The following is a 24,573-nucleotide window of genomic DNA, read 5'->3' on the forward strand; positions in this document are numbered from 1 at the left end:
TCTAGATGCAGTTCCTTTCTGATTATCTCTGATTGATTCAGGATTTCAAACACTGGTCAACTGTGTGGCTGGTGAATTGATGGTTGGCAGATACCCAACTATATCTTGTGAGATTGGTTCAGTCCAGCTTGGGATTGTCTGATTCTCTGTATCTGTTTGCCTTGCAAGTGCCCACACCAGGTTCTTCTTGCAGGCAAGAAGAGCAGCTTCCTTGGTTTCCTGGACACAGTGTTCCCTGGTTGGGAGAGGCTGTGGGCCCACACACGCACCTGCTACATATACTCCCAGTTCTTGGTCCTCAATTGTTGTGACGGAGGTGTTCCAGAAAGTCTGTCCACAGGGTTATCAGCTCAGCTAAGAGAGGACTTTGCAGCAGATTGTTTGCCGTCTGTTGGTTCAAGTCACTGGCCATGTCTTTCACATTGTCCAAGAGTGATTTGATCATCCCACTCTTCTCTGGAATGCTGTCCTCAACCCATGGTGTGAACTCTGAACTCTGCCCATGCTAGTCTCATCAGTGCTTCATAGATGTACTTGTGGACCCTGACAGCACGGTTATAGTGTTTACCATCAAGGACTCCATTGACACTTGACAGAACCCTCTGCGACAATTCCAGCCTCTATGCATATGTCCTTTAGACCAGCATCCCGAAATCGCTTTCCTAGGATGGCTAAGGCATTACATATGGTATGGAATGTCCCCATTCTGAGAATAATGTTGGAGAAGCGCTCTTTGTGCTTCCAGGCAATTTCAGTGGCTTTTGCATATAGTGCTTGATCCATGACTACCACAATTGATTCTAGATGCAGTTCCTTTCTGATTATCTCTGATTGATTCAGGATTTCAAACACTGGTCAACTGTGTGGCTGGTGAATTGATGGTTGGCAGATACCCAACTATATCTTGTGAGATTGGTTCTTGGTCCCTGGTGCTGATATTAAAACCAGTCCAGCTTGGGATTGTCTGATTCTCTGTATCTGTTTGCCTTGCAAGTGCCCACACCAGGTTCTTCTTGCAGGCAAGAAGAGCAGCTTCCTTGGTTTCCTGGACACAGTGTTCCCTGGTTGGGAGAGGCTGTGGGCCCACACACGCACCTGCTACATATACTCCCAGTTATTGGTCCTCAATGGTGACCGATCTCTGCTTCAGTTTCTCAATGTGTGGAAGCTCAGCTCTTGGTAGTTGTGGTCCATAGACATTGGCCTGTACAACTATACCATTGACTCTATGTGATGTGCCCTTTCCAGTGAGAGTTTCCTCAAGTCTATCAATATTGTCCCATGCAAGATTGATGCTGGAAGTACAACTCTTTGAGTTGAGGCTGTTGCTAGCTTTTGGAGACACAGAGCAGTGTCATTCTCTTCAAGTTGGGAGTAATGGACCCCATGCCCAAGCTTGTTCAGTGTTTGGATGAGCTCAGTATTACCCGTCAATGTTTTTACTGCATAAGGAAGTAGAAGGTGGTTTGTGTAAACAATGTAAACGTGATTACTTGATTAAAATGTTCCTTACGCTTTCTCCTAGCATCACGATCGGCCATGCTTGCTGAAAGAGGGGTGTGGCTCTAATGCAGTCCACTTTAGATGATGTGGAACAGTGGTTGGCTTATAGACATCCAATAAAATGTTTGTTCATATGGGTGGGTGGAGTCAAATAATAATAATAATAATAATAATAATAATAATAATAATAATAATAATAATAATAATAATAATAATAATAATAATAATAATAATAATAATAATAATTATAGATCTAGACAGCCTTTAAAAGTAATGGATCAAATGGGATATCTTTATACATTGTATCATAAATGTTGTATTTTTTGTGTATTTTCATCAGATCCAGAGTTACATTTGTAGTCTAGGAGTAGGAGGACACATTCAGTTGCATTATTATCCATGTGATATTGGTAATAATGGTCATATTGCCTTTTAAATTAAGATTATGTACCAGGTGAGGATATAAATATGATGTTTTCCTTCATTGTATCTCCATTTACTCTGGAATGGTAATATATGTGGGTTTACTTACACTGGATTCATATGTCCTAGCTTGTTACCTATCAAAGGAGACCAGACACATGCATATAGGCCTTATGGTTCAGGAGCTATCATGATTCATTTGGGGCATGTAATTTCAGACAGGAGGCCTGAAAAATATGCTTGGTAGTGTTATAAAAGATATGATAGCACACATTTGGAGGCAACTGCTGCATTGCTATCACATATTTTCTAGCAGCAGGGGTGTATACCTTCCCAAAAATCACTATGAAAGTTAGTCCCCCAAGATGGTAGCCGTGGCCCAAATTTGGGGCCCTGGCTCACGGCCTACATGAGAAGACACTGCATCTCGATATGTGGAGTGAAACTGTGGAACAGTCTAAATGTGGTGCTAAAGCAATGTCCAAACATGAGACCATTCAAACTGATGTATAGGTAAATGATGTTCACACGGTACAGGGATGAGGAAGGGACTTGATATTCACGGGTGTTTACATTTTATTTTATTTATTTCATGTTTTACATATATAGTTTTTGTTTTTTTGTTTAGCATATATATATATATATTCTTTTTCTTTTTTATGTTTTAAAATAGTACACTCATTTGAGTAGTGGAAAAGGGGTAGGATTAAATAAGTGTATACTTCTTCCTACTCCTTTTCGAACATGTAGATTGAGTTGTGTTTTGCTTTTGTTATTGTTTGTTTGTATTCATTGCATGTTCGAAATAAAGATTTCAAATAAAATAAAATAAAACTCTACTGTGATTGGACGTTTATGCGCCTTGTGGAATGTGGGACTTGTAGTTTCTGAACTATTAACAGCGGAGCTGTTTGTAATCTTCACTCGCACACTGCGAGTAAATGATTTTTCCGGTACGCACACACATATTATTAGGGGCAAATACGAGTGAAATGCTCTCACTGTAGAGCATATAATTATATATATAATTAGTCAACTGTCTGGGGCTTTTCTTGCCCCCCTTAACTGATTTTCGAGGGCATTTTGCCCCAAGCCCACGTTAATTTCGAACCCTGATCGGTACACACAGAAGAGTTCTAATATATATATCGGTACACAGAAGAGTTAATCGGTACACAGAAGATGTTAATCCCGAAATCCTAAAGCAAAGATCTGAATTTAAAGAGGTGAGATCTGAGCTGCGAAGGCTTGATATCAGATGTGGATTTATCAACCCATCGTCGTCAACACTCATCCTAACTTACCAAGATGTGACACACAAGTTTCCTACGGCGGAGCTTGCTCAGGGCTTTTTTGACAACCACATAAAGCCCACGGATGTTGAAGCGGAGGACAACGAGGATAATGCTTCTCAGAGCAAGGAGAGAGAAGAGGGGACGTCTCAGGAGGGAGACGTCTAGAGCAGCAAATGGTGAATTATCTATTAATCAGCGCAAGGACATTACATGAAAGCGGGTATCAAAATGATCTATTGTCTATTATAACCTGCTGAGTAACCTCACGCTGATATTGGCTATTAAGTAATATGAAAACCCGACATGGTCTAATGCAGCGGTTCTCAACAGGGGTGCCTAGGCACACTAGGGCAGCGGTTCTCAACAGGGGTGCCTAGGCACACTAGGGTGCCTCAGAGAGCTGCCAGGGGTGCCTTGAGATTTCTCAAAAAGCTTTTTCATTTGTTTATTGGACAAGTCCGGCAGAGAGGAAGGATGGGAGAGAGATATGGGGGAAGACATTCGGCAAAGGTCGCCGGGTCCGGGAGTCGAACCCGGGACGGCCGTGCACCACCCTGAAAATCATTATTTAATAAAACACAGAAAAGGATCACCAAGTTACTCTGGATAAAGAACCCCTTTACAGACAACATTGAGACAAAGCTTCCTGACACATCTCCATCCAAACTCTTGGAAGAACTCATTGAAATCTCATCTGATACCACCTGGAGAGCTGGTTTCAGTGAAGTGCCCCTGGAAACATGTTGGTCTGAGTGTAGAGCTGAGTACCAAGTATCTCATGATACCATTCAGCACCACATATCTGTGTGAAGCTGGCTTTTCATCCATGACAGCTCTGAAAACAAAATATAGGGCCAAGTTGAGCCTTGAGGATGACATGCGTGTTGCCTTGTCAAAGATCTCCCCACATATTGACAGTATTATTAGCCAGCAGCAGCTAATAAAATGTCCACTGAGTGAACGAGTGCTTATTAGTGTGGGTGAACCACATTATTGTAATCTACCGTATACTATTTATTTATTATTTATTCCGCCGACTTTTGTCCGCTAACTCCTCCCAGAGCTTTCGCACCACATACACGTGTAATTAAGGTATAAAAACGACCGGCTTGGTCCAACTTGAGTTGCTATTACTTTTTGGAAAGTTTCACTGCACCGTTTGGCTACAAATCGACTTTAAGCGGGACATTTTGGTCCATAAGGAATTAATGGCAGAACATTCTAGAACATTTGTGATGTCACAGTATGATGTCATAATAGACAATTCTAGAACATTTGTGATGTCACAGTATGATGTCATAATAGACCATTCTAGAACATTTGTGATGTCACAATATGATGTCATAATAGACCATTCTAGAACATTTGTGTATTCAACAATTCACTCAGATCTTTAACAGATCTTTCTCATTAGTAGCATCTTGGAACAGGACCGTCTGGCTACAAATCGACTTTAAACAGGAAATATGGAAAACCTGCATTTCTCATACAAGATGCTTTGCCGACTGTTTTGCTGTGGAAAGGTGAGTGTCCACAACGGCTAGCTAGCTGTCCTCCGGAGGAATACAGACCCTCTCCCGTTGGCCGGCGGTGCACAGGCATCACCCACACTTTCACAATTTCCCCGTGCGGAATTGTCTAGTCTTCTGTATTTATTTATATTTTTTGAGAAATGGTAACTTGGTGATCCTTTTTCTGTATTTAAAAGAAATACATGATTTTCTGTTTTTGAGAAATGGTCACACTTATCCAAATATGCAATTTTAATGGAAAACAGTGCAGCTGCAACAGATAGCAGTGGCACTAGTGATAATTTTCTGTAATTTTATTTTAAAATAAATATATTATATGCTATTTGATTTACTACTAAAAGCAGTGTAATGTCAACAGTACTAAGCCATTTAGACCTGAAACGCCATTTAGACCTTATTTTGAAAGCAAGCACTTTTGTCATCATTGTAGCAAAAAAGACAGGACCGGAAAAGTCTTTATCGTATATAGGGGTGCCCTGGAATATTTTATTGGACACAGGGGTGCCTTGGCAGCAGAAAGGTTGAGAACCCCTGGTCTAATGGACTCTTTATTTAATTTATTTTTCTCAAATGTTGTCCATTAGCCTCTCTGTTGCTTATATGAGGTGGGGTTCCTTATTTCTCTTTCTCTTTTTTCCCCCACTTGCTATTAAGTTCTCCTTTTTATATATATCCATATAAACAGGCTTTTTGTCAATTTTTTTTGTTGTGTTAAAAAAAAGAAGAAGAAAAAGGGCCTACAGTATAGTAATTAGCTTATTGGTGCTTTATGGTCCACTATTAATAGGCCTTATTGCAAATCCCCTCTCTTTTCTAGGCATCTACAGTTTATAGCCTACATCTTTGGTTTTAATTTCCTTCATAATTATTATTATTAGCTATTCAGCTTTTTTCTTTTCTTTTTTACAGATTACTATTAGGCCTACAAAATTGCGTTAGTACTATAACTATAGGTCATTAATATTTCTTTTGTTTTGGTGTTTTGGGGAGGGTTTTGGTATATTTACTATTTATAATTTTGTATCTGAAATTCTCATTATTTCAACAATAGGCTTTTTTTTCAATGTTTTTTATAATAATTAGGTTGGTAGCACACTTGCATATGGTTACTTAATAATATTTATGTTCTACTTTCTCCCCCTTTCTTTTGTTTACTTCCTTTGCATGGGCATATATATATATGTATATATATGTGTATATATATATTTTTGTTTTGTCATTTTGTCATTTGAGTTTTCCAGCAAAAAAAAGTGATTCTAGCGTGTATATTACTACCTTCTTTGTTATTATTATTATTATTATTATTATTATTATTATTATTATTATTATTATTATTATTATTATTATTATTATTATTATTATTATTATTATTATTATTATTATTATTATTATTAATTACTTGTTTTCTTCTTGTTTTTTTTTCGTTTCATTATTTGTTTTTCCATTACTAAAATTCTCCTCAAACTAAATTTACTATAGTTTAGTATATAACGACTTGCATTAACATAATACTTAACAGATGATATAGACAATATCACACATTCATAGTCACCATATTTTGATGGTTAAATAAAATGCTACTATAGGCGATATTATCGGTACTATTTATTATTACTGTTTCTTATTTGTTTTTACTTTCACTCAAGAACACCAATTATTTAATGGTGATACCAACAATGTAAAAGTAATTTTCATACTTTTGGCCAATACTCCTTTTATTTTTACCTGCTGCTCTTCATAGTTTTTTTCTTTTTTTCTTCAGTTAATCTTTTCTTTTTTAAATTTTATCTTAACCTATCCATCTGCATAGTCCATCATAGGATTCATCTGGGTGGTGTAGTTCTGCGGGGCCTCTCTGTGCAGAGGGACATAGTTAAGCTATCTAAGTCTACTTATTAATTGGATAAACACGTTTTTTTTTAATATTTTTATCAATTTGACAAATGTCATAAAGATATGTTCCAACTGAATAGTTGCTCAGACACCTGTTAATCAATACTGTTTACTCCAATTGCACAGAGAACCGACCAGCACACAGCCACCCACTGGGACATGAGGAGATGAGCTTTTTTTTTTTTTTATTCTTAGACTTTTTTTTTTTTATATGGGGTGGGTTATATGGGCCTTTTTTTCCCCTTATGTGCATACTTTGGGCATCTCGTCAACAAAGACCAAATTTGGGTTATCTATTAGTACAGATTCATATACTTTTGAATTATTTTATTTCATATTATAAATGTCTTTAGCTATTTTTTCATGGAACGTTAAAGGTCTTAACAATTCCATTAAAAGGGCTAGCTGTCTTGATACTATATCAAGAAATCGAGTTGAAATATGCATGTTTCAAGAAACGCACTTGCTTGAAAGAGATATGCACAAATTAGAAAATCAGCGTTATAAAGTGGCTTCTTCTGCTTCAGCTTTGAATAAAACCAAAGGAGTTGCTATAATCATTGATAAAAAATGCAAAATTACCATCATAGGCAAAGGCAGTGATCAAGAAGGAAGAATAGCTTTTCTAAAATGTATTCATAATGGTAAAAGAATTGCGTTTATTAATGTCTATGCACCCAACTGTTATGAACCAGACTTTTTTCAATCATTGAATAAAATCCTAATGGAACTAGCTGATTTCCAGTTGATTATTGGGTCAGATATGAATTCTGTTTTGGATCATACCTGGGATAAATCAAAAGCAGTTAATCATAATGCTCGCTCGACAAACGCTTTAAAGCACTTGCTATCTGACTTTAATCTTATTGATATTTGGCGGGTTCATAATCCAGTATCGTAAAAGGGTTCAGTGGTTTTACCTATTAAAACCAGATAGCCTAGCTACTCTGCGTTGTGTGTTGTCCGTTGTTAAAACCCTATTACTGATAAAGACCACCACGGTCTTGTAGAACGGCCCGGAGGAGGAAGCATCAATGAGGAGGCAGAGAAGGTTCTAGTACTATTCAGATCTGTTCTTTATTTCAATTCCAACAGTGAACAAAGATGATCTGGTTCAATTAAAAAAATGGATTGCGCAATGATATAAGTGTACTCAAGGTACTATGCCACCGATCACTTATATCAGACTAATCAAAAAGTAGATTAAAGAATGGTCTTCTGGTTTGATGATGAGTTGTTTCCTTTGTTCTCGTTCTCTGCTTCCAATGGCCTCCTCTGGTTCTCGGTCAAGCCGCTTCGCTGTCTGCTTCCGGTGGTGAGTTCAAAAAGCGTGTGTGTGTTCTTCGCTCTACCTAACATGCTAGTTTTAAAGCCTTTACTCCTCCCCTTTGGGATGAGCTAAAGTCTTACGTCAGAGTAGGGCTGGGCGATATGACCAAAAACGTTATCGCGATAAAATTATACAATTATTTTCATATAATTCGATATAGATAATTATCGTCGATATAATGTCTGTCAAGTTTAATTAACTTCTTATGCTGCTGCGAATGTCTCGAGTCGAGTTGATGTCGTCATCAGTCCGCGCACGTTAGCAGTTAGCCGACAAGCGGAATATCTCATGACAATGTAATAAATATGACACTAAAATACTCTCTTCCGCCACAATATATTGAAACGACGTCCACTGTATACCCCACACTACTATAAACGTGGCCTCAGAATTCACGCCACACACATACTCGCCACGTAAATATATAAAACATCGCCGTGCAAGCTAGTTATCCTAGCCAGCCTGTTGCTTCTAAGCGGTGTATTCCATGACAATGTGCTAAATATGACACTAAAATACTCTCTTCCGCCACAATATATTGAAACGACGTCCACTGTATACCCCACACTACTATAAACGTGGCCTCAGAATTCACGCCACACACATACTCTGCACGTAAATATATAAAACATCGCCGTGCAAGCTAATTAGCCTAGCAAGCCTTGTTGTTGAGTGAGTCCTACCTCTGGGTCTCCTTCGCTCTCGGCCATCTCCTTCACTGATTGGTCGTTAGTGCGTGCTCATATCCAAGCTTGGAAAATCGATATATCGAAACTTTGCGACCACGTTTCATGTTTATTTCGAGGAAATAATTTATCGCGATAGTTATCGTTATCGTTTTATCGCCCAGCCCTACGTCAGAGGGGAATACCTCTTCATTCTGATTCGCTAAGGCGCATAGCGGCCGTTTTGAGTGGTCATACAGCACCGAATAAGGAGTTTTCATTTGAAACTAGAGGTAGACCGATCTATTTTAAGCACAAACGTACTGTTCTGTTTTATCGTGTTTTAAAGTATACAATATTTCATTTTACTGACTAAAATCTAAGGATTACTCTTAACTTTAATTACTTAAATAGTGTAGTTCTTTTGCCGTATTTTAATACCTATGTTAACCTATTATTTGAGTATAAGATCTTCTCTTTGGTTTTAAGACACTCCTATTGCATTTGAATCATTATCCCTTATATGCAGCTAGTTTTCAGTATTATGGGTATTTTCCAAATTGGTTCAGAAAGCGTTTTATGGCAACTTTGGTGCTTACTTTGGGTATAAACAACGCATGTTTCATATCATTACGTCCAACATCATTAGCACAACATAACTGTAATATTTGCAGTTTAATTTGGAGCTTCTTTAACAATATAAAAGTACTTTAATTACTGGAGTAGTGAACTTAGTGTCTCCTGAAACATTTGGTCTCTCCACAGTGCCCACAGGATGTCTGCAGCCTAAGGCTTTGTTCCATCTGCTTTGTGACACTTTTATGTAAATTCGTTCAGGGAGATGTTATCTATGGACTCTTGGTGGAACCAACTGTCTTCAACTGTTACACTATTTGATTGTGCCTCCATCGGCTGTGTAAATAACACCGGCCTTTGAACTGGTAAGTTGGCACTCCCAACCTATTGTTTGCACCTGCTTCCCCCAGGGGGAACAGAGGCTTATCTAAAACAGGGAATGCTCCCAGGGCCTCACTTTAGTATTTGAATGTTGTGACTAAATCCAGTGTGATGTGCCGATCATACCCATTTCAATCTCCCAATGGCTTGTTGACCTGTCTTGGGAAAATGCAGACTTCAATCATATTTTCCCACCCTTATTTTATAACAAGTTTGAGCCGAGAATTCCACCACACCAGGCAACGGGGAGTATACTTTTTTCTCTAATAGACATCTATCATTTTCCCGTATTGATTTAGTTTTAATATTAGCATCCTTATTTTCAGACGTAAAAAAATTGAAATCCGACCTATGAGTTTATCAGATCACCATGCCTATTTCTGTCAATTTCAATTCAGCCAGGCTAAGAAAAAGGCCACAAGATGGCACTTTAACTGCTCTTTATTGGATAATCCAGCATTCTGTGAGCAATTTCAATCTGAGCTAGCCCAATTTTTTATGATTAATAATAACTCTGTGGATAATTTCAGGATACTTTGGGACGCTACTAAAGGCTTTGTCAGAAATAATGCTATTACTTTCTCTTCAAGTCTTAATAAATCTCAGCTAAAACGAATATCGGAATTAGAAACCATGCTGTCTACCTTGGACCTATCTCAACAGAGGCATTACTCTCAGCAGACTGCCGCTACACTAGCCAATGTTAAGAGTGAACTAAACGATCTTATCAGGAAAAGAGCCGAATCCTCCATCCATAAAGGTAGAGTAAATCAATACTTTCATGGTAGTCGACCGAGTCAAATACTGGCCAACAAACTACGCAATAGTGATCTTGTAGGAAATATTACTACTGTTACATCAGAAAATGGTGAGCTGCTTACAGATCCAAAATTAATCAATACAAGATTTGCTAAATTTTATAATTATTTATATACTACAGAAGGCGAGCGTTCCTCTGAAGAGATTGAATCTTTTTTAAGTGGCCTTAACCTCTCTGTTTTGTCACCAGTTGAATCAAGTTTAATGGGTGCTCCTATATCATTACAAGAACTCAAAACATCTCTGGAAACTATGAATAAAGGCAAGTCTCCAGGGTGGGATGGCATTCCCCCTGAATTTTATTTGCGGTTCTGGGACGTCTTAGGCCCACTACTACTTGAAATGATTAATATATCCATATCTAAAGGCTCCTTAGGGAGAGACGTGAATATGTCCCTAATCTCTTTTATTAAAAAAAGGTAAAGATCCAAACCAGTGTTCTAATTGGCGCCCTATTTCTTTAATTAATACAGATGCCAAACTATTTTCTAAAGTATTATCTTGCCGTCTTGAAAAGTTTTTACCTAAACTGATTCACCCAGATCAAAGTGGTTTTGTTAAAAAAAGGCTTTCGTCTGATAATTTGCGACGTCTCCTTCACATTGTCAACTCCGCCTCTCATGCTAAAGTGTCGTCAGCTGTTCTCTCTGTTGACGCAGAGAAGGCCTTTGACCGTCTGGAGTGGACCTATCTTTGGGCTGTACTGAAACATATGGGACTAGGTCAAAATTTTATAAATATGGTAAAAATAATATTTTCTAATCCATCAGCCAGTGTCATAACCGGAAATATTAGTTCTCCTCCTTTCAAAATCACTCGTGGAAGTAGGCAAGGGGATCCGATCTCTGCAAGCTTGTTTATTTTATCCATTTAGCCCAAGCTATACGGCAATCAGAAAACATTAAGCCAATCTCTGTAAATTCTACTGATCATCATATTTCGCTCTATGCGGATGACATCTTGTCATATATGGAGAATGTATCTCAGTCTCTCTCAAGCCTCCTGAACATTTTTGAAAAATTCAGTTCAATTTCAAGTTATAAAATAAACTGGACCAAATCAGCACTAATGTACCTAAGAACCACTCCTAACTCTGTGCTTGACCATGAGATCCCGGTTGTAACCCAATTTAAATATCTTGGTATTGATATATTTCCTTCAATTGAAAAAATTGTGTCTGTAAACTACAATAGAACCATTAGGTCAATCATAGACTATCTTAATCGATGGTGTAATATACCTGTCTCCCTTTCCGGAAGAGTCTCTATTATCAAAATGAACATATTACCTCAAGTAAACTTCTGTAGTTCCATGATTCCCATTGCCCCAACTGTTGCTCATTGGGAAAATTTACATAGAGCAGTCTCAAAATTTATATGGCGAGGCAAGCGAGCTCGGGTTAAACTTACTACCTTACAAAATGAGCGGCAATCTGGTGGTTTAACTGTGCCAAATTTTAAGTTATATTTTCAAGCGTTATCATTTCGTCCTCTGTTGAGTTGGTTTAATTTAAATTCTGAGGCCCCCTGGCTTAATATTGAAAAACATATTGTGGCGCCGATTCGTTTACAAGACATTGTCTTCACAGATATTTCACTAAAGCAATGTAGATTATGTTATGGTCCGATAATAGCGCATGCCATATCTTTATGGCGCAAATATGAAAAGTTACTTAAATGGGATACTAAGTGGCATGAACAGACTCCCTTATTTCATAACCCTTTTTTGCTTAGCGTAGGCCGCAGTTTTGTAGCTCAATCATGGTCCAATTGTGGCATTCATGTACTTGGCGATGTTATGGAGGACAATGGTCTAACATTCTCAGATCTGAAAGAGTCATATAACTTACCTGGCACCTCCTTTTGTTATATTTACAGCTCCGTTCGGCTATGCGAGCCTATGGAGTTCCATGGACCAAACCAACTACTCACCCGTTAATTACTTTCTCGAAAAAAACTGCAGGTCTCTCCAAAGGACAAGTCTCTATAATTTATAAAGATCTATCACAAAGATGTACTTCGTTAATACCTGTTATCCAATCGTGGAGCACAGAATTGGGATTAGAACACCATCACTCTATCAATTGGACCAGAGTTTGGGGAAATATTACTATGGCATCACGAAACCCAAATCATCAGCAGATTCATTTCAATTTTGTCCATAAAACATATTTAACCCCCCGGAAAGCTTATAGAATGAGACGTGCTATTTCACCAAACTGTACACTTTGTTCTCTAAATACTACTGGTACTTTTACACATATGATGTGGGAATGCCCCACAGTCAAACGTTTCTGGGAACAGATAACTAATTATCTATCTAAAGTATTACAAAAACATATTCCCTGTTGTCCCAAATTACTTCTCCTTAATGATTCTTTAGCTTTAAGTATTGTTCAGAGACGATTTTGGCTGGCAGGAAGTACTGCTGCAAAAAAAATGTTGGCGCTGCGATGGCAAGCTCCACACTCTCTGCCCTTTAATCACTGGAAAAGTTATTAGCTGATGTTGTAACAATGGAGCTTTCTACAGCTAGATTAAATGGTGCAAGCTATCAAACAATAGATAGCTGGAACCATATTCTCTATCAAGTTAGAAACTTTACTATATAGCTAGCAGGACATAACTAATTATTATCTGTATAATTCCTTTAATTTTTTTATTTTCTTGGTCTTTGTTGAAATCTTTGTTCAATTATTTTTCTTCTCAGGCCTATGACGGGGTGGGTTGGGGGGGGGGTTACTATTATTAGTATTATTATTATTATTAGTATTATTATTATTTATTTTTTTGTCAACGGTGGTTGGTGCAGGGGTTAGGGGGTAGGAGTTTTTAGTTTAAATGAGGCAAGAGGGCAAGCCAATGCGTGTAATTGGCAAATAATTTAAATGTATGTTTTATGTGCATTGTATGCCTGTACCTGTGCCTTTTCTTCCAAAAAATGAAATAAAAATATATATATATATAAAAAAAAAAAAGGAAGAGTTCATATATCGGTACACACAGAAGAGTTCTAATATATATATCGGTACACACAGAAGAGTTCTAATATATATATCGGTACACACAGAAGATTATGTGTAAACCACAGAGGGGTCAGATCTGCTTTCTTCTCTCCCATCCAGATCCTGTCCTTAGAGAAGCCAGAGGACCTCCTCAGTCCTCCCCTGCAACTGACACCACAAACCCTGCAGACCAACACCTCCTCCACTGGTCCCTCCCTTTCTCCATCTTTCTCTCATTCTCCCTCCTTGTATGACACCACTCCCCAAGCCTCGTCCCAGGCCCCAGCGGCCGGCGACACCAACGGCTTTGACAGAGAAGGCCACCACCCCTCACTGGGGACCGATGGACAGGGGACGGCTCCTTCCACCCCCCGCATGCGTCGCTATGACTCCCGCAGCCTGCTGTCAGAGAACTCCATCGCCTCATCCCGCTTCGACCTGTCAGAGGGAGCGCACTATCCAGAGTGAGTCTACTGGCCTTGTTCTATACCAGGCCCTTTGTTCTGCTTTCTGAGATCTGAGAGGATGTGACACATGTTTTTACCCTTTAAAATCAGTGCTTTGTTGGGTTGTTTATGGTTAGGATGTAAGAATTACCTTAACTGGAGCAGTCCCTGATGTGCCAGCTGTGCCCAATCGTCCGCCTTTAACATTTTCTTTATTAAATAACAAAGTGAAGGGAAATGAGGAAGAGTGTATCGCTAGGAATGATAATGTTCTTGTGTGGACCATGGTGCTGAATTGGTTTGATCATTGATTTTTCAAATGTTCTTGTGTGGACCAGGGCTGCTGAACTGGTTTGATCGTTTTTAAAACCATGGTCAATGAAAAAAGATCTTACTTGGTCGTTCACTGCATATGAAGCCATCCAATGAAGAACCATATACAACCGCTTAACCTGCAATGAGTCTCCCTGGCCATTTTAGTTTTAGTTTTTGAGGACTGCATACTTTTTTTGCAAACCAAAACAACATACTTTATACTTATAGCACATGCATGAGCCTGGTCTCTTTTGAAAGATGACATTCTGAAGTTTCTGATTCCAGAAAGAAGATAAAACTTTAGTGCTAACATAATAGAGTAACATAGGTCTGAACTTGAGTTGTAGAAAAACATGTTACTCAAGTTTTTCTGTAGTAGTTAGTAGTCCAGAGGTAGTATTTCCCCAGAAGGTGGTATGGCTTACAAATCCATACAGACCCATAGCCTGAAGCCTTATGTACTACATGTCCAAATTTCATAAAGATCCATTCAGAAATTAGTGATTAGGAGTGATTTTGGTAAACTGTGTACAAAAGAAAAACTGAGTTTTCTCATAGACTTCAATTCATTCGGCTGTTTTTCTCTTCCTGTTTTCGCTCGTTAGTTTTTCACCACATCCCTGATTCATACATCCCCAGGTGGGGTATCATTGGAAAGCCACACTCATTGGCTACAACCCTCCACAATCACTTTCGAGATCGGATCTAGATTGACGGAACTAGAGCCCCAAGAGTCGGGAGTGGTATTTTGCGCAATACCGTGTACTTTGTACAAGCCTCAAATACTGGCATGTAACTCGAGAACCGCTGAACGGATTTTGTCGGATTTTGTCGCTATCGACAGGCAACAAATAAGCCTTCAATTCGATATATATATTGTATTACAGAATATGCACACCCGAGCCACTAGGGGTCGCCAAAGTGCCAGAGGGTCGTTTTTTCGTCCTAAAAAGGGCCCACATGTGGGTCGTTGCATGTTAAGAGGTTGTTAAGACTTCATATATCAAACATCAATTGACCAATCTCAAGCCCCACCCTCTTTTCTTTATCCTCTAATCACAGCTGTTGCTTTCCTCTGAGGGGGTAGGGCTTGACATAGGTCAATTGTTCACTGAGTTCTATCCTTTCTACAGTCACCAATATAGGCAGTGATGTGACAGGTGATTTTGTACAGTCAAGTGCTTAGACAAACAAAAGTGTTTTGAACATCAGCTTTTTGTCTTTTAAGGGCCATCATGAGCCACCACGGCTCGTTTGGACAGATCCAGCTGACTGTACGCTATGCCACTCTGAGGAACAAGCTCATCATCATTGTCAACTCCTGCAGGTATACCACTAAAATACAACCTCATTCCTACAACCTCACTTCTGCAGGTGTACCACTAAAGTACAACCTCATTCCTACAACCTCACTCCTGCAGGTGTACCACTAAAATACAACCTCACTCCTGCAGGTGTACCACTAAAATACAACCTCACTCCTGCAGGTGTATCACTAAAATACAACCTCACTCCCGAGTCCTGCAGGTGTATCACTAAAATACAACCTCACTCCTGCAGGTGTATCACTAAAATACAACCTCATTCCTGCCGGTGTACCACTAAAATACAACCTCATTCCTGCTGGTGTACCACTAAAATACAACCTCATTCCTGCATGTATACCACTAAAATACAACCTCATTCCTGCAGGTATACCACTAAAATACAACCTCATTCCTGCATGTATACCACTAAAATACAACCTCACTCCTGCAGGTGTATCACTAAAATACAACCTCATTCCTGCCGGTGTACCACTAAAATACAACCTCATTCCTGCCGGTGTACCACTAAAATACAACCTCATTCCTGCCGGTATACCACTCAAATACAACCTCACTCCTGCAGGTGTAGCACTAAAATACAACCTCACTCCTGCAGGTGTAGCACTAAAATACAACCTCATTCCTGCAGGTGTAGCACTAAAATACAACCTCACTCCACCTATATAGTGTTTTACAATGGCATACTTATATGTACTGTTCTGGAAATGTCTCATTTACTTAACGCTGCCTTATGTCACAGACTTAGCACTGGCCAGATTTACAAACATGTGCATTTAGGCAAGTAGGGTTAGTTCCAGGGATAACTACAGAACCAGCATACTGTAGTCCAAATTCATATTTGTACTACAGTATGGGTTGAGTGTAACTTTACCTCCTTTTGTCATTCTAGAGTCCCCTTGACACTACGATATATAATTATACTGGCAACGAATCGCTAAACCGATATGGACACTAAATGAAAGGCTTACCGGCATGCTGCCATCTTGATTTTGCAGTCACTCACACTGCACTGCTTCAAGCAGGTGGATGAGCTTCTATGAGGTTAGGTCTGTCCAATAATGACCCAAGTTAATAACTCAAGGAGGCTGGGACATGACACCTACAGAGGCAAACGGCAGTAACTGTGTTATTAGTGAAACAGAAATCTATCTCCTGTCCCAACAAAGATATCAATGATTACAAAATGGTATATTCTCTATCTACTTATGTTGGTCAACAACACCTTTAGTGGGACAGGGCAGGGGATACTTTGAAGTCATTTTCACCGTTTCACACATCGTACAGCTGCTTCTACTTGTAGGGCAAAAGAGATCTTAACACAGATATAGACGTTATATTATGTGCTTACACTAACATCCATAGTATAATATTAATGATTACGTGTATATTAAAAATTCATGAAAATGAAGAGTCACTCAGGAAGAAATACACACATAACGACCGCAGTAAATGGCTCCAGTGTATTGAACATGCCATGTTTCAATGGGTTTCCACAGGGCCTTGTTTCGCTGTAGTGACAGCGGCACCGACGCCTATGTCCGTCTCTACCTGCTGCCTGATCAGTCCTGGAGACACCGCATGAGGACCCAGGTGAAGAGGAGGACGGTCAACCCTGTCTTCAATGAGAAGTAAGCCCCAGTGAATGTTTTCAACATCTGGTCTCGGACAATAATATTGTTATTCATGTTTGGAAGCCCACTAAGGAAATAATCCAGTGATCAAAGAGTGACATCTATGTGAAAACACCTTTTTGAAGTGATTATTCAACTCACAAGCTCTATGTTCACAGTAGTGGTCGCCCGATATGGGTTTTTCAATGGCCGATGCCGATATAATGGCAAATAAAAATATTTACAAATAAAAATGGCATCTGATAAAAATACAACAATTTAATAATAACAAATGAGACACAAATTTACTGAATTTAAGTTCACTAGCTGTATATCAGCTAGCTAGTTTATAGCTGGTTGATGACAGCTAGGTTTCTACTAGGAATTTAATTGGATATAAAACATTGCAGTATTTTCCCCCCTTCTGTATATATATATATATATATATATATATATATATAATATCTGTGAACTTTGGATACATAACTATCGCTCTAGCATAAACATTGAGAGCTAGAGCCTGATGGTAATGAACTCCTCCCACACAAAAATACATGCTAACTACGTACACTCATGCCATTGCCCTTGCCCAAGGTAAATCTATTATATTCCTATCACTCTGTGTCTACTCTGTCCCTCAGGTTTGAGTTCAATGTGTCACTTGAGGAAGCAGGAACGAGGAAGGTTGATGTGGCAGTGAAGAATAACAGGATGTTCCACACGCGGGAGAGGAAGGAGATTGGCATGGTATGTACCACTGCTTGTGATAGAGGCCATCTTTATTGACACTTGATAGAAGATCTTGAAGCCTATTGCCAACTAAAATGTTGAATGCTGTTATATAAATGTAGTCTATCTTGGCAAGATAACTTTCCAAAGCCCCTGAACCTGACTTATTGGCTATTGTCAAGTGATGGTTATAGCATAGTTATTTATAAACGGTATATGTTGGCCTATATATGCTATACTTTATATTGCAGTATAGTGTAGAATAGAATAGAATAGAATAGAAATACTTTAATCATCCCGAGGGAAATTTGGCACTACAAATCACTCACAGTAAACATTTAGGTAGACAAATCACGAATAAGAATAACAAAAAATTGCCTACAAATAACAATAATAACATAAAATATAAATATACAGTCAAAAATACAGAGATCTACATTAACACATTGACCGCCAGCAGCAGGGGGCGCTGATCCCCCTTCATCGCCAGGTCTTTATTCAATGGATATAGTTTTAGACTGCAACATTTGCGAGTGCTTAAAATATATCTTATATTATATCTATGGGTCTAATAACGCCGTCGAGTCTCAGTGAGTTGCTTCCAGTCAACATGCCCGAGACTGATTGTTTTTTCATCCGTACATTTCCATTTTATACCGTTTTGAATCTAGTATGGTTTGGGTGCTTTTCAGTAATTCCAGGAAAAAGATGAGAAAAAGGCATAATCCAGTCATCACGTTGTAATTTTTCGGCTGATTATCTAATCATCCTGAAATCAATGCTAGATTATCATTATTATATCTCGTCGTGCATACATGAAATGACCGTCGTAGCGGGGCGCTCGCCCCCCCCCCCCCCCACCGCAGTCAACGGTAATAAGCATATACACTTACACACAGATAGCTGTGATCGCGGTAGAAATACATATCGGATCAACAATCAAATTTATATATAGTGTTCTTACCTTGTCTCTGATGTAATGCAAAAGAAATAATCCAAATATCTGATCACAATTCCAAATACTGCTCGTGGAGGTCCGTACCACACTACCGACCGTTTCACAATGACGGGCGGGCGGGGTTATCAAATCAAATCAAATCAAATTTATTTATAGGGCCCGACAACACACGTTAATGTCCCTATGGGCCGTACAGGTCTTCTTTAAACAAGTCAAGAAGAAAACATAACAATAAGTCAAGAACAGAACAAGAACACCATAAGGTCCAAACATTTTTAGATGAATGCAAATAAATGAAAGAATGCAAGCACTCCCAGACATACCCCACGCGAAGGTAAGGAAAAACTCACTAAAACCTAACAATAGGGAAAAAAGCTCCACAGGCAGTGTGGAGGAGAGAAACCTTAGAAGGGCCATTCAAGGGGGGATCTCCCTTCTTAGATGTTGGTGATAGTAGTGTTGCAGACGGACAGTTGGTAAGCATGCACTCATGTGTGTAGTGAAACACAGATGAGTGCATGCAATAGCAACTGAACATTTTGAAAGATTAAAGATAGAGCTATAGCGATAGCAACTGAACATTTTGAAAGATTAAAGATAGAGCTGATAGCGGATCTATTTGAGGCACAGGGGCGGCGCAAAGAGGGTCACATCCTCCCCGTCTTAGTTCGATGCCATCGTTGTATAGAACTGGCTCGCCTGAGTATTTAAACCCCGCCTGCCCGGCTCAGATCGGCTCCTAAAACACCAGCCCATTTTCAATGAGATGCAATAGCTCCGCCTGGCAGTAAACTTCCTGTGCCATTCAGTGCTACATTTTGGGAGTGTTAGTCTAGCACTGAACATGCTCCTCCTGTCAGCCAAGTCTGTTTATAGTGGGTGGGAAGGGTTGTCCCTGATGGCATGGAGCTTAGCAAGGCTCCTCCTCTCCGCCACCACTGCTAGAGAGTCCAGCTCCACCCCTACCACGTTACTGGCCTTCCTGACCAGCATATCCAGCCTGTTTGCATCCCCCGCTCTCAGTCCGCTGCCCCAGCAGGTCACAGCGTACAAGAAGGCGTCCGCCACCACCGACTTGTAGAACATCCTCAACATCCTTGTACAGACGTTGAAGGATCTCAGCCTTCTGAGGAAGTAGAGTCGGCTCTGGCCCTTCTTGTAGAGTGCCTCTGCGTGTTTTGACCCGTTCAGTTTGTTGTCGATGTGAACTCCGAGGTATTTGTAATATACTATATACTACACTAGGCTATATTTTATATTGCTATATATAGTATAGTGCATTATCATACTTGGTGGCATTCATCTACTGTACTTTTAATGTCCTCCATCTGTATATCCGTACTTCTATCCATAGGTCCTGATAGATCTTTCACAGTTGGACCTGGCTAAAGGCTTCACAGAATGGTACGGAGTCCTATTAATTACATTTGTTACAAGTGTTTTCCCTGGCATTTGAAGAGGCTTGTGTGGTTAAGATGCCAGTGGGGTTTACCTGGGGATGAGGGATGGGGTGGATTAAGACTATACTATTGCTACATGCATGTGTCAGGATGTGGGGGCGGGGGGGGGGGGGGGGGGGGGGGGGGTGTAGGACACACACGCAGACACACACAAAAGGGGGGAATCTTAAAGTGGGTAACCACTGGTATTTCAGAGCGATGAGATAGGGTTGGGGAAAACACAAGAACACTGAAATAAATAAATAAATAAAAGCTATAGAGAACACAAAACACCAGGGTAATGCAATGGGGGAAACCGCCACTGCCTAGCAGTTGAAAATAACCAGGAAACCAAAAGCACTACGAAAGCGAAAACCCTAGAAACTGTACTTGAGACACTCACATCTGAACACAGGAAACCAAGCCTATTTAAAGGCACTGCACACCTGACACCAATCAGGTGACAATCAGGTCTTGGTGCCTGTTGAACTTTTATGCACAACTGATAAATATTTATTTGCGTTCAAGGAGTTTCTTACTCGTATATCTTTTAATTATTTTGGGCCTGCTTTGAAGCTCTTTCCCCAAAGGCATTTGTTGTGGTTTATGACGTGGAAACCTTTTATGAGCAATAAAGCTGGTGAGTTCAATGCACAAGGGAATCACTGCTTTATCTGCACTCTGAGGGAACAGGACCTAAAATAAACAAAAAAGGAGATCTGCACAGTAAGGAATTTAATTGGAACTCTGCTTATTTTGGTTAAGGCTGATTCAATGTTTTAATTTTTTTTTAATGATTATTATCTCTCTGCAGGTATGAGCTCACCCTTCCTGGGCTGACGGAAACCAACGAGACACCGGAGCTGTAACACTCTGTTCTTAGAATCTAAGAATCATAAAGCTACATATTTCTTCTTACCACAAGAGAAATGGCCAAATTTCCCAAAAGTAGTGAGCGGCAAGATCAACTTTATCCACTTGACTTACAGTACAACTTAACCGTTTTTGAAAACCTTATTCAAATACAAAAGTATTCTGAATAATAGTTTATTTTCTGGTTAATGTCTTATTCAGCATAAGCTGTTGAGATACATATTTTATATCTCACAAACATCCATGTATAAACAATTAAACAGAATTTTCTGAATTTGGAAACTTTCATAGACCACACAACAATCAAACACAAACTATGGCATAACTAAGGTAATTTTAAATTGCTCATAGCTAAGATAATAGCTTATTTGTTAAGATTCAGGCTACCCTGAGATTTTAGAGTGGCTGATAGATAGACATAGAGACCGTTTATTTTTTATTTTTTATAGAGCATTTGGCTTATTGGTAGCTGTCCGGATGTAAAGACAATTTCACCAATTATTACCAAAAAAATTCAAAAGGATTCGACTACCCCACCTTTAAGCAAACATCAATAATAATAATAATGAGATATTTGTATGCAGTTAAAGACACATAATCCTGCTTGCTAACCTAGTTTGAATACAGTCAGAGGGAGATTTCCAATAACCTAAAACACTTTATTTTTCATTATACTGTATGTTTTTCTACTATAGTAATATACAGGTCCCCACTTGATTTGGGAAGTTATTTATTCTTTTTTTTAAGATGGGTTTGGGTTTTGCAAGGAGATACATGTTACTTATATTTTTTAACTGAAGCTTTATTTTTTATTTGTATATAAATAGCAGTGGCTATGGATGTATAGGTATGTTGTTTACTAGGCCAACATGTGAAAATGACTTAGTCTGCAAAAATGTACTTTATCCTGTCAATTAAGAAACTATAAGCTCCCGCACAGTCTTCTTCTCTTCTCATTTAAAGGGATCATTTGGATTTTTGGACATTAAGTGGTATGGAATACTTGCCAATAGTGTAGTTGATACAATGCCATTAGCTTACTCACTTAGTCCCATGGTCGGAGTTCTGGCCTGCGGCCAGTTCCGAGCGAACTGGGAAAAATCAGACGGGCAACATGGGGGCACGAGACAAAATTGTTTAATCCACAGTACACCGTGCAGGTAAAAGGGTTACCCATTTCCAACAGAAAACCATGGGCCTCGACCATTTCCTATGCTTGATTCATGTTGGAACTCAGCAGATAGTACAGATGGTCATTCTTATAAGGCATCCACATGTTTTCTGGATATCTTATTGCATCCATTTATTATTTTCTTTGTTCACTGCTGTTTGGCAAAGAAGGGATTTGACTGATAACTCACTCCCCTGAGTGTTATTGACTGATTAAAGATGAGTGAAATAGTTTCCAGTTCAATTATCTTTTAAATTGTGATTTGTTCTTAACAAATATGAACATGCTAAATAATTGTTCCTAATAAACATTTTGATGTCAGATAGACCTGGGTAAGCTTGTCTTTGTTCAAATTCACTTTAGTGTGTGTATGTGTATCTGCACAATGTCAGATTTTACAGTGGTAGTGGTAAATATAAGTACCACCAATTTAACATTCTGTCTGATAGTCTGTGTCATTATGTATTCGCTAATTTCGTCCCATTGTGCATTCAATTTATAAAGTGGATAATGTGGCCTATAGAACTGTGTAGTAGTTTGTCTGATTATAATGTACGGTACTATTACTGTATGCAACTCTCATAGACTTGCAGCACGGTGGAGATTCAATCATTCTTATTTGAAAAGATAGCTTTCATAGAATAATTTAAATCCGGATTGAAAGAATTTCTCTTCTTCAATAAAAACGTAGATATCTATTTATTTATTGGGTGGGTGCACACCCATATGAAAGCAATTTCCCCTTGTGCAGATTGTACTTTTTTGTATGACTGAAAGCCCATGCAAAAAAACACATTAAATCAAGCTCAAATTGAATCACTGAAAGCTTTAAATGTCTTGGTACTGTAGCTTCTTATCTTTGCACACACACATGAATGCACACAAGCATGCACACACACACACACACACACACACACACAGCCATGTTGTCATGCATTGTGGGGACATTCCAGAGTTCCTAACCTTAAAGATCCTCTCCAGATGTATTTAACCCTTAACATTCGTTCTATTTTGAATAACAATTTGTATATATGTTTTCCCCCCACCAAATTGTTCAATAGACTACAGACAATGGCTTAGCAGCATCTCTACACCTTTTACATATATATGAATATGTAAATTTGCAACAAGCACATTGATATTTACCAGGAATTCCAAGTTGGCAGCTTGTATTCTTTCTAGACATGTCAATACCTACTCATGCTTTCTGTGCATGCTGAAGCTAAAGATGTCAAGTTACCACATATTGTACCATGAGAGGTTCAACCTATTAGTGACATCAAACATGCAAGCTCTCCCTCTCCAGGGGATAATGTAAAAAAGGTGCTGTGGTGAGTTCTGCACAAATAATAATCTGTATAGAGTAGACTGTTTCAAAGTGACACTATCATTCTAAAAGGACCCACCTTTATTTCCTGTTGCAATAATTGACAGGAACAGGGTAATGATCAGACAGGAACTCAAATCTGTCACAGCTCTGTCTGTTTGTGTTTTGTCTATGTATTGGGCTAAATAAATAAACTTAAATATAGCTTGGAGATTTGTCTATAATTATTTAGGTCACTTTTACCCCCCCCCCCCCCCCTTTATGCAAGGTCACATGGGCTGCTTTCCAGGCAACAGGAACCACACCTGTTAGTAGTGAAAGATTAAATATGTGTTATTGCTCCGAAATACTCAACTTTAGCCGTTCTCACAAATGCTGTACATTTATTTGTATGACTGATCACCAGAGCGCCTGGCAAGTGACCAGGCTCTATCCCTCTCCAGATAATTCAGGTGTGAACCAAGGTATTAATCTATAAACCCAGCTACTCTTCCTGGGGTCAAACACACAATTATAAATATGACAACAGATAAGACATTTACAGACAAACGACCAAGTGTTTTCTTTTCTTTTTTACAATATTTTTTTTTTGTATTTTATTTTTTTATAATTTTTTAAACAAACATATAAACAAACATGACAACACACGATAAGATATACAAGCATTATTAACAGTGCACATCCAATGAAATCACCATATAGTTAAATGTATTATACAGGATATACCCCTAATACCTGCTATCTAATACCCTACACACATATGCTCTAGCTCGGACCCCCCATTGGATAATCCATCCATTATCCCTCGCTCCTAACCAGACACTACCATTATATGCTAGCTTTTATTCTCTCCACCACTTCTAACCACATTGTCATTTTGGATTCATTGAGACCCAAAATTCTTGCTGTAGATATTTCTTGATAAATCACATCGAGATATGTAATAATCCAGACCT

At 38.9% G+C, this 24,573-nt stretch overlaps 1 protein-coding gene across 1 annotated transcript in view; it reads left to right on the forward strand.

Moving 5' to 3' along the window:
* Positions 1-22,615, forward strand: part of esyt3 (extended synaptotagmin-like protein 3) — a 96,391-nt gene extending 73,776 nt beyond the window's left edge. The window contains 6 exon segments of the mRNA XM_084310012.1: positions 13,542-13,885; positions 15,411-15,509; positions 17,007-17,138; positions 17,762-17,867; positions 20,162-20,211; positions 21,061-22,615. Coding sequence (XP_084166138.1) covers positions 13,542-13,885; positions 15,411-15,509; positions 17,007-17,138; positions 17,762-17,867; positions 20,162-20,211; positions 21,061-21,115 — 786 coding nt within the window. The 3' untranslated portion in view covers positions 21,116-22,615.
* Positions 22,616-24,573: the final 1,958 nt, after the last annotated feature.

The sequence above is a fragment of the Notolepis coatsorum genome (assembly GCF_963971535.1).
Source record: "Notolepis coatsorum genome assembly, chromosome: 3".
NCBI classification, from domain to species: domain Eukaryota; kingdom Metazoa; phylum Chordata; class Actinopteri; order Aulopiformes; family Paralepididae; genus Notolepis; species Notolepis coatsorum.